At 43.6% G+C, this 13,078-nt stretch overlaps 1 protein-coding gene across 2 annotated transcripts in view; it reads right to left on the reverse strand.

Moving 5' to 3' along the window:
* The window catches only part of LOC137518308 (ATP-dependent translocase ABCB1-like), a 169,691-nt gene that overhangs the window by 127,753 nt on the left and 28,860 nt on the right, over positions 1–13,078 (reverse strand). For both annotated transcript variants that reach the window (XM_068235985.1, XM_068235984.1), the window contains exon 6: positions 9,034–9,184. In XM_068235985.1, coding sequence (XP_068092086.1) covers positions 9,034–9,184 — 151 coding nt within the window. The remainder of the gene's footprint in view (positions 1–9,033; positions 9,185–13,078) is intronic.

A 13,078-nucleotide genomic window follows, 5' to 3' on the forward strand; every position in this document is an offset into this window, starting at 1 on the left:
TATTGGTTTTTGTATTTGATTTGCCGGTAATGTTTTTGGGAACAGGGTTTTCTCTAACATAGTGGTATGTGCGAAGCTAAATTTTGGGGGATTGAAGGCTGGAGGAGGTGGTAGGGGTGTAGGAAGTGCTTCTGTGGGGGGTGGGAAAGTGGGCGGCGGTAGTGGATATGGTGGTGGGTAAAGCGGAAAGATCCGTGGTGGTGGTGGAGGGATTTTTAGACTCATAAGTGAGGGCAACAGGTTTTGTGATTGTATGGGGATAGCTGGTGGGAATCTAGTGGCGCGTGCTCGTTCCCTGTGCTCAGCGTAAGCCAACCTGTCTCTGTTGAGCTTACGTAGCTTGGTGTCGATGGTATCAACCTCAAACTTTTTGACACGTGAAATCAAATTAGACATGAGTGGATGGTAGGATTTGCTTTTCGAATGCTGGGCCAAAGTGTGTCTGAGTTCCGCTATAATGGGTTGGAGGTCATTGACGATGGAGGTTCTTTTCTTTATAATTCTCTCCATCATTCCGCTCGTGCAAGTTTCTAAAAAATCATACCATTCATCACTGTAAACTAAGTCTTTTGGAAAGGTGGATAGTGTTTTTATGCGAATACCGTCAGGTGAAATTTTTTCATTAATATAAGTTCGCTGCATTGCGATGTCCGCAAGATTGAAAAATTCGTCCTTGAGTGCAGTTTCAAGTTTGATGAATAGAGGTTTGAGGTCTATTTCCGGGATCGACGGGGTATTGTCCGATATGTTTCCTGGTGGGCTTGGAATGTCCGTATTGGTCTTAAACTGGGCCAAGAGACAGGATCTATGGGTTGCGCGCTCGTCGATGAATTCCATGTTGGAGGGCTGCTATCGGTTAAGTCGCTCTTGCGTTGGATAACGTAGAGGCTATATGATGCACTTGAAACAAAAAGAAAAACCGAGAGCCCAATATAGTGCAGTAAGTCTAACAATTGTTGGCGAAATAATTAACAGATGTGGATATACTCACAAACACGGGTTACCACATAGGCAACCACTTGAACTGCAGGTGGGGAGTATTAGAACCTGACCCCACTCAGGTTTAAGAAGTCGCTCTCTGTAGATAGAAAGAAGGGGACAGTCCCCTCCACCCAAGGTGGACTATATACTGTGCAAATTTGGACAGAGGCGCCAGGCAGGTTAAAATGATCTAAAAACAACTAAAAAGGAGGAGTACAGGTGGACTTACCTCCTGAAATGATGGACAATCAAGATTGTTCAAATCGCAAATAAAAATTTATTTTGGCACTCCGCAACGCGTTTCGCAGGTATAACCCGCTTCATCAGGCAAGGAGTGCAAGCTAAAAATCAAGCATACAAGCCATAAACAATATACAATAAACAAAACACGACCCTAAGAGCTTGCCATCATAATACAAAAAGCAAAAATGACATATGTCTGTCACAGAAGGGGCGATCTGCTGTGACAGGAGACGTGTAAATACCAAGGGCCTGATTTACCAAAGGACAATAAGCCCCTTTGCATGTCTAATTGTTTGTTGGCTCCTCCAAACAACCGCGAGAGCTATCGCGGGTGCCCGGACGCAATGCGCCACCCCGGACACGCAAAGCCCATAGACCCATATTGGGCCCCGCGCATCCAAGAAGATGCACCCCGCGCAAACGCAGCGCGCGCAAATGTATGCGCGTGCAAAAAACGCTTAGCGCGAAAAAATCGCGCCAAGCGTTAGCAAGTCAGGCCCCATGTGTAATGAGGAATGCGACCAAAGTAGTACAAGAATCTATCATGAAACAGCACATAAATAACTTTTCATTCAATTGTCAGCATAAGTTATTATATATATCACAGCGTAAGTTATTATATAGTGACAATACCCGTGTGTCCATAGTGGTGTAATAACTATCTACATAGCCGCAAAAGTATCATCTATAAAAGTGAAGTATAGCTCTTTGAATAAATAGGGAATTCCATCTTACCTCAAAAAGGTCCAATAGTGGCAATGCGCCTCTGTAACTCGCGCTGCTGCTGTCTGCTGTTTATAAAGCTGTCTATGTGCCTAAATTAAAGGTAGGATGTCAGGTGAGTACAGCGTGACATCACATCCCCCACACTGGGCTTATACGGGAAGTGATGCTGGGAAGCATGGGCGAGGTGGCGTCGGCCATGTTGATTGTGGGCAATTTTGCCAATAGCTGTAAATATGTATAAAATGTGGTGTTTTTGCCACACTATGCATCTCAACAATATTTCCATGCCTATGCGACCATATAGTGGCACTGATAGCGTTACTGGCTATCATTAGATTGTGATCTCTATTTGTTGTTTCTGTATTCATATAGTCTATATAGTATATATATAAATGCTGCCATCTAGTGGTCAGAATATGGAATAGCAGGTAAAAGTAGTTCTACTCCTATACAAATGCATAAAACTGAATTAAATCCAATAATCGCGTCTACTTGATGACCCCTACATTACACCGTACTTGATCATGATCCCACTGAAGAGTATAACTCAAAATTAAAAACCTTTATCAATGAGCATTATCTTAAGGGGATTCTCACAAAAAACGAAAGGGCATTCATCATTAATCAACACCCAAAAACCCCCTTCTTTTATTATTTACCTAAAATACACAAGTCACTCATCAGACCACCGGGTAGACCAATCATATCGGGCATAGACTCCACCACCAGCAATTTATCTGTATTTGTAGATAAACACTTACAACCACATGTCCAGTCCCTCCCATCTTTTTTAAAAGACTCCCAACACCTCATTCATCTGATTAAAAATATCCATTGGAAATCTGATTATTACTGGCTAACCTGCGATGTCACCTCGCTTTACACCAATATACCACACGACTTTGGACTTACAGCTTTATCTTTCTTCTTAAACAACAATCCGCTCATGCCTCATCCACAGATTAACTTCATTATTCACTGTGCAGAATTCATACTTCAACATAACACGTTCAGTTTTCAGGATAAATATTACCACCAACGTACAGGTACAGCCATGGGGAGTTCATTTGCTCCGTCCTTTGCGAACCTCACCATGGGTTACCTAGAGCATTTAAAATTCCATTCCCAGCATCCCTTTACAGAGAACATTAAGTTTTATCGTAGATATATTGATGATCTGATTTTCATATGGCAAGGCGACCCCAACAATATTCCTCTATTCGTGCAATACCTCAACAACAATCCGGCTGGTCTACTTTTCACTTTCCAATATCATCCCACCACCATAGAATATCTGGACCTGGTATTGTTCATCGAATTACTCAATATAAAAACCAAAACCCATTTCAAAAAAGTCGATGCCAACAATTACATTCATTTCAACAGTCACCATCATCGACCTTGGACTACCAACACCCCGTACTGCCAATATAAAAGGATTTACCGGAACTGTACTGACATAAATGACTACCATACACAGTCGACAATATTGACAAAAAAATTTTCCGAACGAAAATACCCAAACAAATTAATCAAAGACGCCAAATACAAAGCAATTCACACCCCCAGCACTACATCCCAGACTGCCCCTAACTCCAATATTACTAACGTTAACGATCCATTTCCCAGGTTTATCACACGCTTCAGTTCACAACAGAATATTATTAGAACCACGTTGCAGTCTAGATGGGACATATTAACACAAGATCCCTATCTTAAACCATTATTACCCAACAAACCAACACTCACATTTAAACGTGCACCTAATTTGCGTAACTTATTAGCTCCCAGCAAACTGAGGACATTCTCCCAATCCACCGGCCCCCGCCTACCCCCAGGATCACATGCCTGCCACAAAGCGAGATGTACAGCCTGCCAGTTCGTGGTGAACACTAAGACCTTTCAGTCCCACACTACAAACATTGAATATCCTATCACGCAACATATCGATTGTGACTCTCGTTTCATTATTTATCTTATTTCATGCCCATGTGGGCCTCAATACGTTGGTCGTACGACCCAGGAGGCTCGCAGCAGGATTGGCCAGCACAAGAGAAACATCATAAATAATTACAATTTACACAGCGTTTCTCGACATTTTGGTATCCATCACAACAATAATCCTCTCTTATTTAAAATCACTTTCATCGAATCAGTTTCCCCATCCCACACAAATGCTTTCGAGATACTGCGCCAAAAGGAAATTTATTGGATACAAATTCTAAAGTGCCTGATACCCAATGGTCTGAATGAGGTTTTAGAAAAAGCATTTTAATGATTAATTATTTATTATTACTCCAAACAGTCGCTTGCTAATAGCAAACAATGTTTTATTATGATAGGCCTCTCTTTTATTTTGTATACATTTCTTAAAATTATTATATTAGATAAGCATATTTTTTTTTTTTTTTTTTTTTTTTATATATTTTATTGATGTTACTTCTTCTTAACCATATTAACACTGTTGTTTTATCTCTGTTATTGGATTTAATTCAGTTTTATGCATTTGTATAGGAGTAGAACTACTTTTACCTGCTATTCCATATTCTGACCACTAGATGGCAGCATTCATATATATACTATATAGACTATATGAATACAGAAACAACAAATAGAGATCACAATCTAATGATAGCCAGTAACGCTATCAGTGCCACTATATGGTCGCATAGGCATGGAAATATTGTTGAGATGCATAGTGTGGCAAAAACACCACATTTTATACATATTTACAGCTATTGGCAAAATTGCCCACAATCAACATGGCCGACGCCACCTCGCCCATGCTTCCCAGCATCACTTCCCGTATAAGCCCAGTGTGGGGGATGTGATGTCACGCTGTACTCACCTGACGTCCTACCTTTAATTTAGGCACATAGACAGCTTTATAAACAGCAGACAGCAGCAGCGCGAGTTACAGAGGCGCATTGCCACTATTGGACCTTTTTGAGGTAAGATGGAATTCCCTATTTATTCAAAGAGCTATACTTCACTTTTATAGATGATACTTTTGCGGCTATGTAGATAGTTATTACACCACTATGGACACACGGGTATTGTCACTATATAATAACTTACGCTGTGATATATATAATAACTTATGCTGACAATTGAATGAAAAGTTATTTATGTGCTGTTTCATGATAGATTCTTGTACTACTTTGGTCGCATTCCTCATTACACATGGGGCCTGACTTGCTAACGCTTGGCGCGATTTTTTCGCGCTAAGCGTTTTTTGCACGCGCATACATTTGCACGCGCTGCGTTTGCGCGGGGTGCATCTTCTTGGATGCGCGGGGCCCAATATGGGTCTATGGGCTTTGCGTGTCCGGGGTGGCGCATTGCGTCCGGGCACCCGCGATAGCTCTCGCGGTTGTTTGCAGGAGCCAACAAACAATTAGACATGCAAAGGGGCTTATTGTCCTTTGGTAAATCAGGCCCTTGGTATTTACACGTCTCCTGTCACAGCAGATCGCCCCTTCTGTGACAGACATATGTCATTTTTGCTTTTTGTATTATGATGGCAAGCTCTTAGGGTCGTGTTTTGTTTATTGTATATTGTTTATGGCTTGTATGCTTGATTTTTAGCTTGCACTCCTTGCCTGATGAAGCGGGTTATACCTGCGAAACGCGTTGCGGAGTGCCAAAATAAATTGTTATTTGCGATTTGAACAATCTTGATTGTCCATCATTTCAGGAGGTAAGTCCACCTGTACTCCTCCTTTTTAGTTGTTTTTAGATCATTTTAACCTGCCTGGCGCCTCTGTCCAAATTTGCACCATGCTGACGTCTGTTCAAAATCTCTCCAATCGCATCGCATGTTGCGTTCCAAGTCGCGTTCCATTCACTCCCACGCTTCCTCCTTCAACTAGCAAGGAGGAACTGTGGTGGTGATGTGGAACACAACATGGGACATGACTGGAGAGCTTTCGAACAGACAGCAGCATGGGTAAGTTAACCCTCCCTCACCCGCCCCCACAGGTGCTGTAATTAACATTTCGATTCCGAGTAGCTTCGAGTAGGTAGCTACTCGGAAGAGCATGCCTGAGCATGACCTCCTCCTGTAAATGTTGTAAACTAAAACTAACAGTCATAGGAGGTGGATGGTCATGTCTGAAGCTTATCCTTATCTTCTTGGAGTGACCTGCTGGTGGCACAAATTAAAGCTTGAAAAGAGTTTTTACACCTGGTGCTCATTTTTAAGGCAAAAGCTACCTTAATTTTCATGCTGGGGATACAAGCTAGAAATGAGGTTTCAATTGTATGCAGCTTGGACTTGCACTTGTCAGTATATATAAGAAAATGCTGTCTGTATCACATTTTTCATCCATTTTCCATGCACTGCAATAATCCATCAAATGCCAAATAAAATATCACATGATTCCTTAAAATACTGAATTAAATACTACAATAGGTAAAAATCTCAGTGAATTGCCATGCAGTTTTCAATAATTTACCAAACTATCATCACATCTACGAAAAATAGTAAATGTGGGGAATAAAAGCTAAAACACAGAATTTTATCGACCCTTTATTTTTTATTTTTTACTCAGCATTGGCTCTGATCCAATGCACTATTCACTATTCTCCTAAGTTTTCTCCTAGGAATTAATTTTCATCTTCTGTTGAAAATCACTTTTCAGCACTCTGCAACTGAAAAAGTACCGACAAGTAGGTGAAAAAAGTACTATCAAACTTACTTTGAGTATTTTGCTTGCTTGTGGCTTAAAAGGCATTTTATTGATAAGATGTGAAATATCACCTAGGAGAAAACTTAGGAGAAAAGTGAATTGCATATGGGCCAAAATGTACTAATTTAGATAGTACTTTAACCTCCTGAGCGTTTTGCCGCTCAGGAGGTTTTGTCACTTTTTTCCCGATTAGTAAATAATTGTGCAAATTGACTGTAAACGCTCTAGCTAGCACTAGGCTAGCTAGAAGAAGTCTCCTACACCCCCCGATCCCCGCCGCTCCCCCGTTTATACGTTACCCAGCCTGGATCCAGCGATCGGCGCAGCCTCCCCGGACAGCTCCCGTCTTCACTATGGGGAGGATCGCACATGATGTCATGACGTCGCCGACGTCATGACGTCATTCGCAAACCCGATCCTCCCCATGGAGAGACCGGAGCTGTGCCGGGAGGCTGCGCAATCGCTGGATCCAGGGGGGTAACGTATAAATGGGGGGACCGCGGAGGATCGCAGGGGAGCGGCAGGTGCCCGACACTTTTACTAGCTAGCCAAGTGCTAGCTAGAGCGTTTACAGTCAATTTGCACAATTATTTAATTATGGGGGACTCCTGGGGCCACAGAGCGGTATGCCAGACATAGTGTCGGGCATACCACTAAGGAGATTAAAAAAAATTAGATTGAACCCAAAGGCCCATATGCAATTACTTTTTCTCTCGAGTTTTCTCCTAGGTGATAATTTCACAATGTCATAAAATGCTTTTCCAACTACCAGCTAACAAGAATACACTCAAAACAGTTTTGATAGTACTTTTTAACCAACTTTTGGGCACTTTTGCAATTGTAAAATGCTTAAAAGTTATTTTAAAGAGAATATGAAAATTATCTGCTAGAAGATAACTCAGAAGTTAATTGCATGTGGGCCACTTTAATATGCAATTAACTTTTTCTCCTGACTTTTCTCCTAGGAGATAATTTTCATTGTCTCTTTAAAATAACTTTTCAGCTGTTTGCAATGGAAAATAAGTACCAAAAAGTAGGTGAAAAAGTACTGTAAAATTATTTTGAGTATTTTCTTGTTTGTAATTGGTTTGAAAGGCATTTTATTGACACAGTACAGTACTGAAAACTTTATTGACACAGTACAGTACTGAAAACATTACCTAGTTATTTAAAAGCTTGTCAATAAAATTCATTTTATGCCACCAGTAAGCAAAAAATACTCAAAATAATTTTGATAGTACTTTTTCACCTACTTGTTAGTACTTTGTCCATTACAAAGTGCTGAAAAGTTATTCTAAATCAAAGATTATCTCTAGAAGAAAATGCAGAGGAAAAGGTGAATTGCATATGGGCGCTAGGCCTATATGCAATTTTTTTTTCTCCCGAGTTTTCTTCTAGTGGATATTTTCACACCTTGGAGTCAATTCACAAAACTTCTTATAGATTACTTATTTTTCATCTAATTAATAAAAATAACTTTTCAGCACATTTACAAGCAGAACAATCAATCAAAGTAAGTTGTTCCTGATTAACTTAATTCCAATATTACTTTTCTCACCTTAATAAAACATTTTTTTTTGCTCATTTGGACCGTAAAAATATAACATAGATAAGGTGAAAACAAGTGAAAAAAAAAGCTTTGTGATTCATCATCTCCCGTCATAAAATGAATTTTAAACCTCCAGCAAGTAGAAACATACTCAAAATAATTTTGATAGTATTTTTTAACCAACTTTTGGGTAAAAAGTTAATTTAAAGGGAAGATGAAAATTATCTCCTGAGAGATAACTCATGAGAACAAGTTAAATGCTTAAGGGCCCTGGGCCCATATGCAATTCACTTTTTCACCTGAGTTTTCTCATAGGAGATAATTTTTTATTTTCAATTTAAAATAACTTTCCAGCACTTTTCAACAAAAAATGTACCCAAAAGAAGTTGAAAAAGTACTATCAAAATTATTTTGAGCATTTTCTTGCTTTATGGTGGCTCAAAAGGCATTTTATTGACAAGTTTAAAAATGTCAACTTGGAGAAAACTAAGGAGGAAAAGTGAATTGCATATGGGCCCTGGACCCATATACAATTATTTTTTTCTCTTGAGTTTTCTCCCAAGGGATATTTTCAAACTGGTCAATAAAATGTTGTTTAAATCAGCAGCAAACAAGAAAATACTTTTGATAATACTTTTTCATCTACTTTATGGTACTTTTTTATTGTAAGGTGCTGAAAAGTTATTCTAAATAAAATATGAATATTTATCTCCTAGGAGAAAACTCAGGAGAAAAAGTTAATTGCATATGGCCTTGAGTCTTTGTTGACTTATATATAACTATATATAAGTCACAAGAGTATCACTTGAGTAACAGAGCAGTTAAAATGTTTATTTCACTTACTGTTCACATTTACATTTGTTCCACTGAGAACAAAGCTGTCCGTCATCTTTCCAAATACAATGATGAGAATGGGCAGACCAGTTCCATTGGCCACAGCACACAAAAGACCGACGATCATGAGGAAGATATCAAGGGCATCAGCATAGCGCACCTAAAATATGATGTAAGAAAAAAACAACATATATTGCTGGCTTCATTTATAAAAGAGATTTTCTGTATGTGCTATTTCCTCTTCTGCAGCAACAGCATAGGAATAAGACATATGGGAGGAATGGTTTCATTCATAGCAAGGAAAAGAAATATTTTTACTCAACATAATAATGTGATTTGGTACTACTGGCATGAGATCTAATGATTATAGGTCTAGTGGCTGCATAGTGTACTAGTTAATGGCTCAAAAGACTAGAGTTTGAGTCTTGGCTCTTCATGTTCTTACGGCAGTACATGTTCAGTAAGGACACCTTGGGCAAGACTCCCTAACACTGCTACTGCCTATAGAGCACGTTCTACTGGCTGTAGCTCTGGGGCTTTGCGTCTGCCAGAAGAAAAGCGTGATATATATGTTTTTCTGTTTTGTCTAGTTTTAAGGTCCACTTTGTTTTCTCCCCAACTGTGCAGTCCAGCAAGCCTAAATTTCTGTTTTAAAAGAAACAAAACAACGTTGCATTTGATCATGGGTTCATGTGATCGGAGAGCACTGTGACAGGTTTTTTTTAGGTGTTGGGGCTGCTGGCTGCAACATAGCACTGGGTACAGCTGCATGATTTACATGTCAAGCTAAAGAAAAGAAGCTCAATTAATTAAAGGGAACCAGAGAGGAACGAGGGGTGAAAAAAGGCAAGGTTTTTATACATACCTGGGGCTTCTTCCAGCCCCATAAGCCTGAATCGCTCCCATGCCGCCGTCCTCAGCTTCCTGGATCCGCCGGTACCGGGCCCGTCACTTCCGGCGGCCGCGGCCAATTGTCCGCATCACAGGGGCTCCCTCCATACATGTACGCATGCGGCTGCGCAGTAAGCAGCCACATGCGTATCTGTATGGGGAGAGCACCCTGTGATGCGGAGAATTGGCCGCGTCCGCTGGCCGACTTGCCGACTCGCGGCATTGACGGGACCCGGTGGTGGCGGATCCAGGCAGCGGAGGACGGCGGCGTGGGAGCGATCCGTGCGTATGGGGCTGGAGGAAGCCCCAGGTATGTATAGTTCATCCTCTCTGGTTCCCTTTAAAGACCATCTAAAAATGAGGCTTCTCAGATCCTTCAACCATGCAGGGCCCCTCTAAACCTATTTGACCTAGCACAGGTTGAATAGGTTTCTTCTGGCCACGAGTGTCCATGAACAACAGCTTTTGTACCGGGCATGTGCACATAACGTCCATGCAAGCCCAGTAGAAGTGCTCGTGCGTGAAGACTAGTGTTGGGCGAACACCTGGATGTTCGGGTTCGGGAAAGTTCGCCGAACATGGCCGCAATGTTCGGCATGTTCGGGCCGAACCCCGAACTCCCCGAACATCCCGCTTTTGGGGGCCCTATGGGGTCGCAGGCATAAGGGGGGAGCATGCCCCAATCGCGGGGGGGGTCGGAAATTCCCCCCACCCCCTCCGCTAGCGCTCCCCCCTCTGCCCGCTTCCCCATTCAAAAGTTAGGAAGTGAAACTGTACCTGTGCGGCCGGTAGTGGGTGACTGGCAGTGGGCGGCACTATGGAGAGACTGAGGAGGAGGAGGAGTCCGGAGAGTGACGCGTTGAGGGAGGCCGGGCAGTGGGCGGATCAGCACTACTGCTGATCCGCCCACTGCCCGGCCTCCCTCAACGCGTCACTCTCCGGACTCCTCCTCCTCCTCAGTCTCTCCATAGTGCCGCCCACTGCCAGTCACCCACTACCGGCCGCACAGGTACAGTTTCACTTCCTAACTTTTGAATGGGGAAGCGGGCAGAGGGGGGAGCGCTAGCGGAGGGGGTGGGGGGAATTTCCGACCCCCCCCGCGATCGGGGCATGCTCCCCCCTTATGCCTGCGACCCCATAGGGGGCCAGTATTCGGGCGAACAGGGCCCTGTTCGTGCCGAACAGGGGCCCTGTTCGGCCAGGCAATGAGCCGTTCGGGCGAACCCGAACAGTTTGGCCGAACACCACCAGGTGTTCGGCCGAACGCGAACATCACCCGAACAGGGTGATGTTCTGCAGAACCCGAACAGTGGCGAACACTGTTCGCCCAACACTAGTGAAGACTAAAAGACTTGCACAATCGGCTTTGTTCTACTGGGCATGTTTAGACCTTACACATGCTCATCCATGGCCAGAAACACAGCAAGAAGATGAAAAGGGACCCTGCCATGGAATGGTTGGCTTTACGAGGATCCAGGAAGCTTTCATGTGTGCAATGGTTTTAATCACTGCACTGCTGTAATTGTTTCACTCCGATACATCACTAAGAGATTTTAACCACTTAAAGGGAATCTAAAGTGAAAATAAACGTATGATATGATTTGTATGTGTAGTACAGCTAATAAATAAAACATTAGCAGCAGAGATATAAGCCTAATATTGTTTCCAGTACAGGAAGAGTTAAGAAACTCCAGTTGTTATCTATGCAAAAGAGCCACTGATCTCTCCACGACTTTCAAAGTCACAGAGAGCTCTGTCTTCTGAAGCTTATTATCTCAAGTGTACGTCAAATATGAGAATATTTTCTTTGTTACTAATTATCCGTACTACACAACCAATTCATTTTTTTTTTTTTGCTTCAGTGTCACTCACTTTAACCACTTCCCGACCGCCCCCAGCCGATGGGCGGCGGCAAAGTCCGGGCCCAAACGACCGCAATACGCCCATCGGCGGGGGAGGCTGCGGGAGTGGCTATGCGGCGATTGCGTCATTCGTGACGCGATCAGCCGCCGGGGACTGGCTCCGCCCACCGTTCGCTGTAACCCGCCGGCCGTTCAGAAGTGCCGGCGGGTTACTAGCACCCGGATCGCCGCTGCACGTATGTATAATAGGCTTAGTAATGTATACAAAGCCTATTATACTGGCTGCCTCCTGCCCTGGTGGTCCCAGTGTCCGAGGGACCACCAGGGTAGGCTGCAGCCACCCTAGTCTGCATCAAGCACACTGATTTTCCCCCCCTGCCCCCTGATTGCCCACAGCACCCCTCAGACCCCCCCCCTGCCCACCCCCCAGACCTCTGTTTGCACCCAGTCACCCCCCTAATCACCCATCAATCACTCCCTGTCACTATCTGTCAACGCTATTTTTTTTAGTCCCTAATCTGCCCCCTACTCCCTCCTGATCACCCCCCCACCCCTCAGATTCTCCCCAGACCCCCCCCCCCCCCGTGTACTGTATGCATCTATCCCCCCTGATCACCTGTCAATCACCTGTCAATCACCTGTCAATCACCCGTCAATCACCCCCTGTCACTGCTACCCATCAATCAGCCCCTAACCTGCCCCTTGCGGGCAATCTGATCACCCACCCACACCAATAGATCACTTGCAGATCCGACATCCGATCACCTCCCAAGTGCAGTGTTTACATCTCTTCTCTCCTCTAAACACCCACTAATTACCCATCAATCACCCCCTATCACCACCTGTCACTGTTACCCATCAGATTAGACCCTAATCTGCCCCTTGCGGGCACCCAATCACCCACCCACACGCTCAGATTGCCCTCAGACCCCCCCTAATCAATTCGCCAGTGCAATATTTACATCTGTTATTCCCTGTAATAACCCACTGATCACCTGTCAATCACCTATCAATCACCCCCTGTCACTGCCACCCATCAATCAGCCCCTAACCTGCCCCTTGCGGGCAATCTGATCACCCACCCACACCAATAGATCGCCCGCAGATCCGACATCAGATCACCTCCCAAGTGCAGTGTTTACATCTCTTCTCTCCTCTAAACACCCACTAATTACCCATCAATCACCCCCTATCACCACCTGTCACTGTTACCCATCAGATTAGACCCTAATCTGCCCCCTGCGGGCACCCAATCACCCGCCCACACCTCAGAACGCCTTCAGACCCCAGCCCTGATCACC

The sequence above is a fragment of the Hyperolius riggenbachi genome, chromosome 5 (assembly GCF_040937935.1).
Source record: "Hyperolius riggenbachi isolate aHypRig1 chromosome 5, aHypRig1.pri, whole genome shotgun sequence".
NCBI lineage: Eukaryota > Metazoa > Chordata > Amphibia > Anura > Hyperoliidae > Hyperolius > Hyperolius riggenbachi.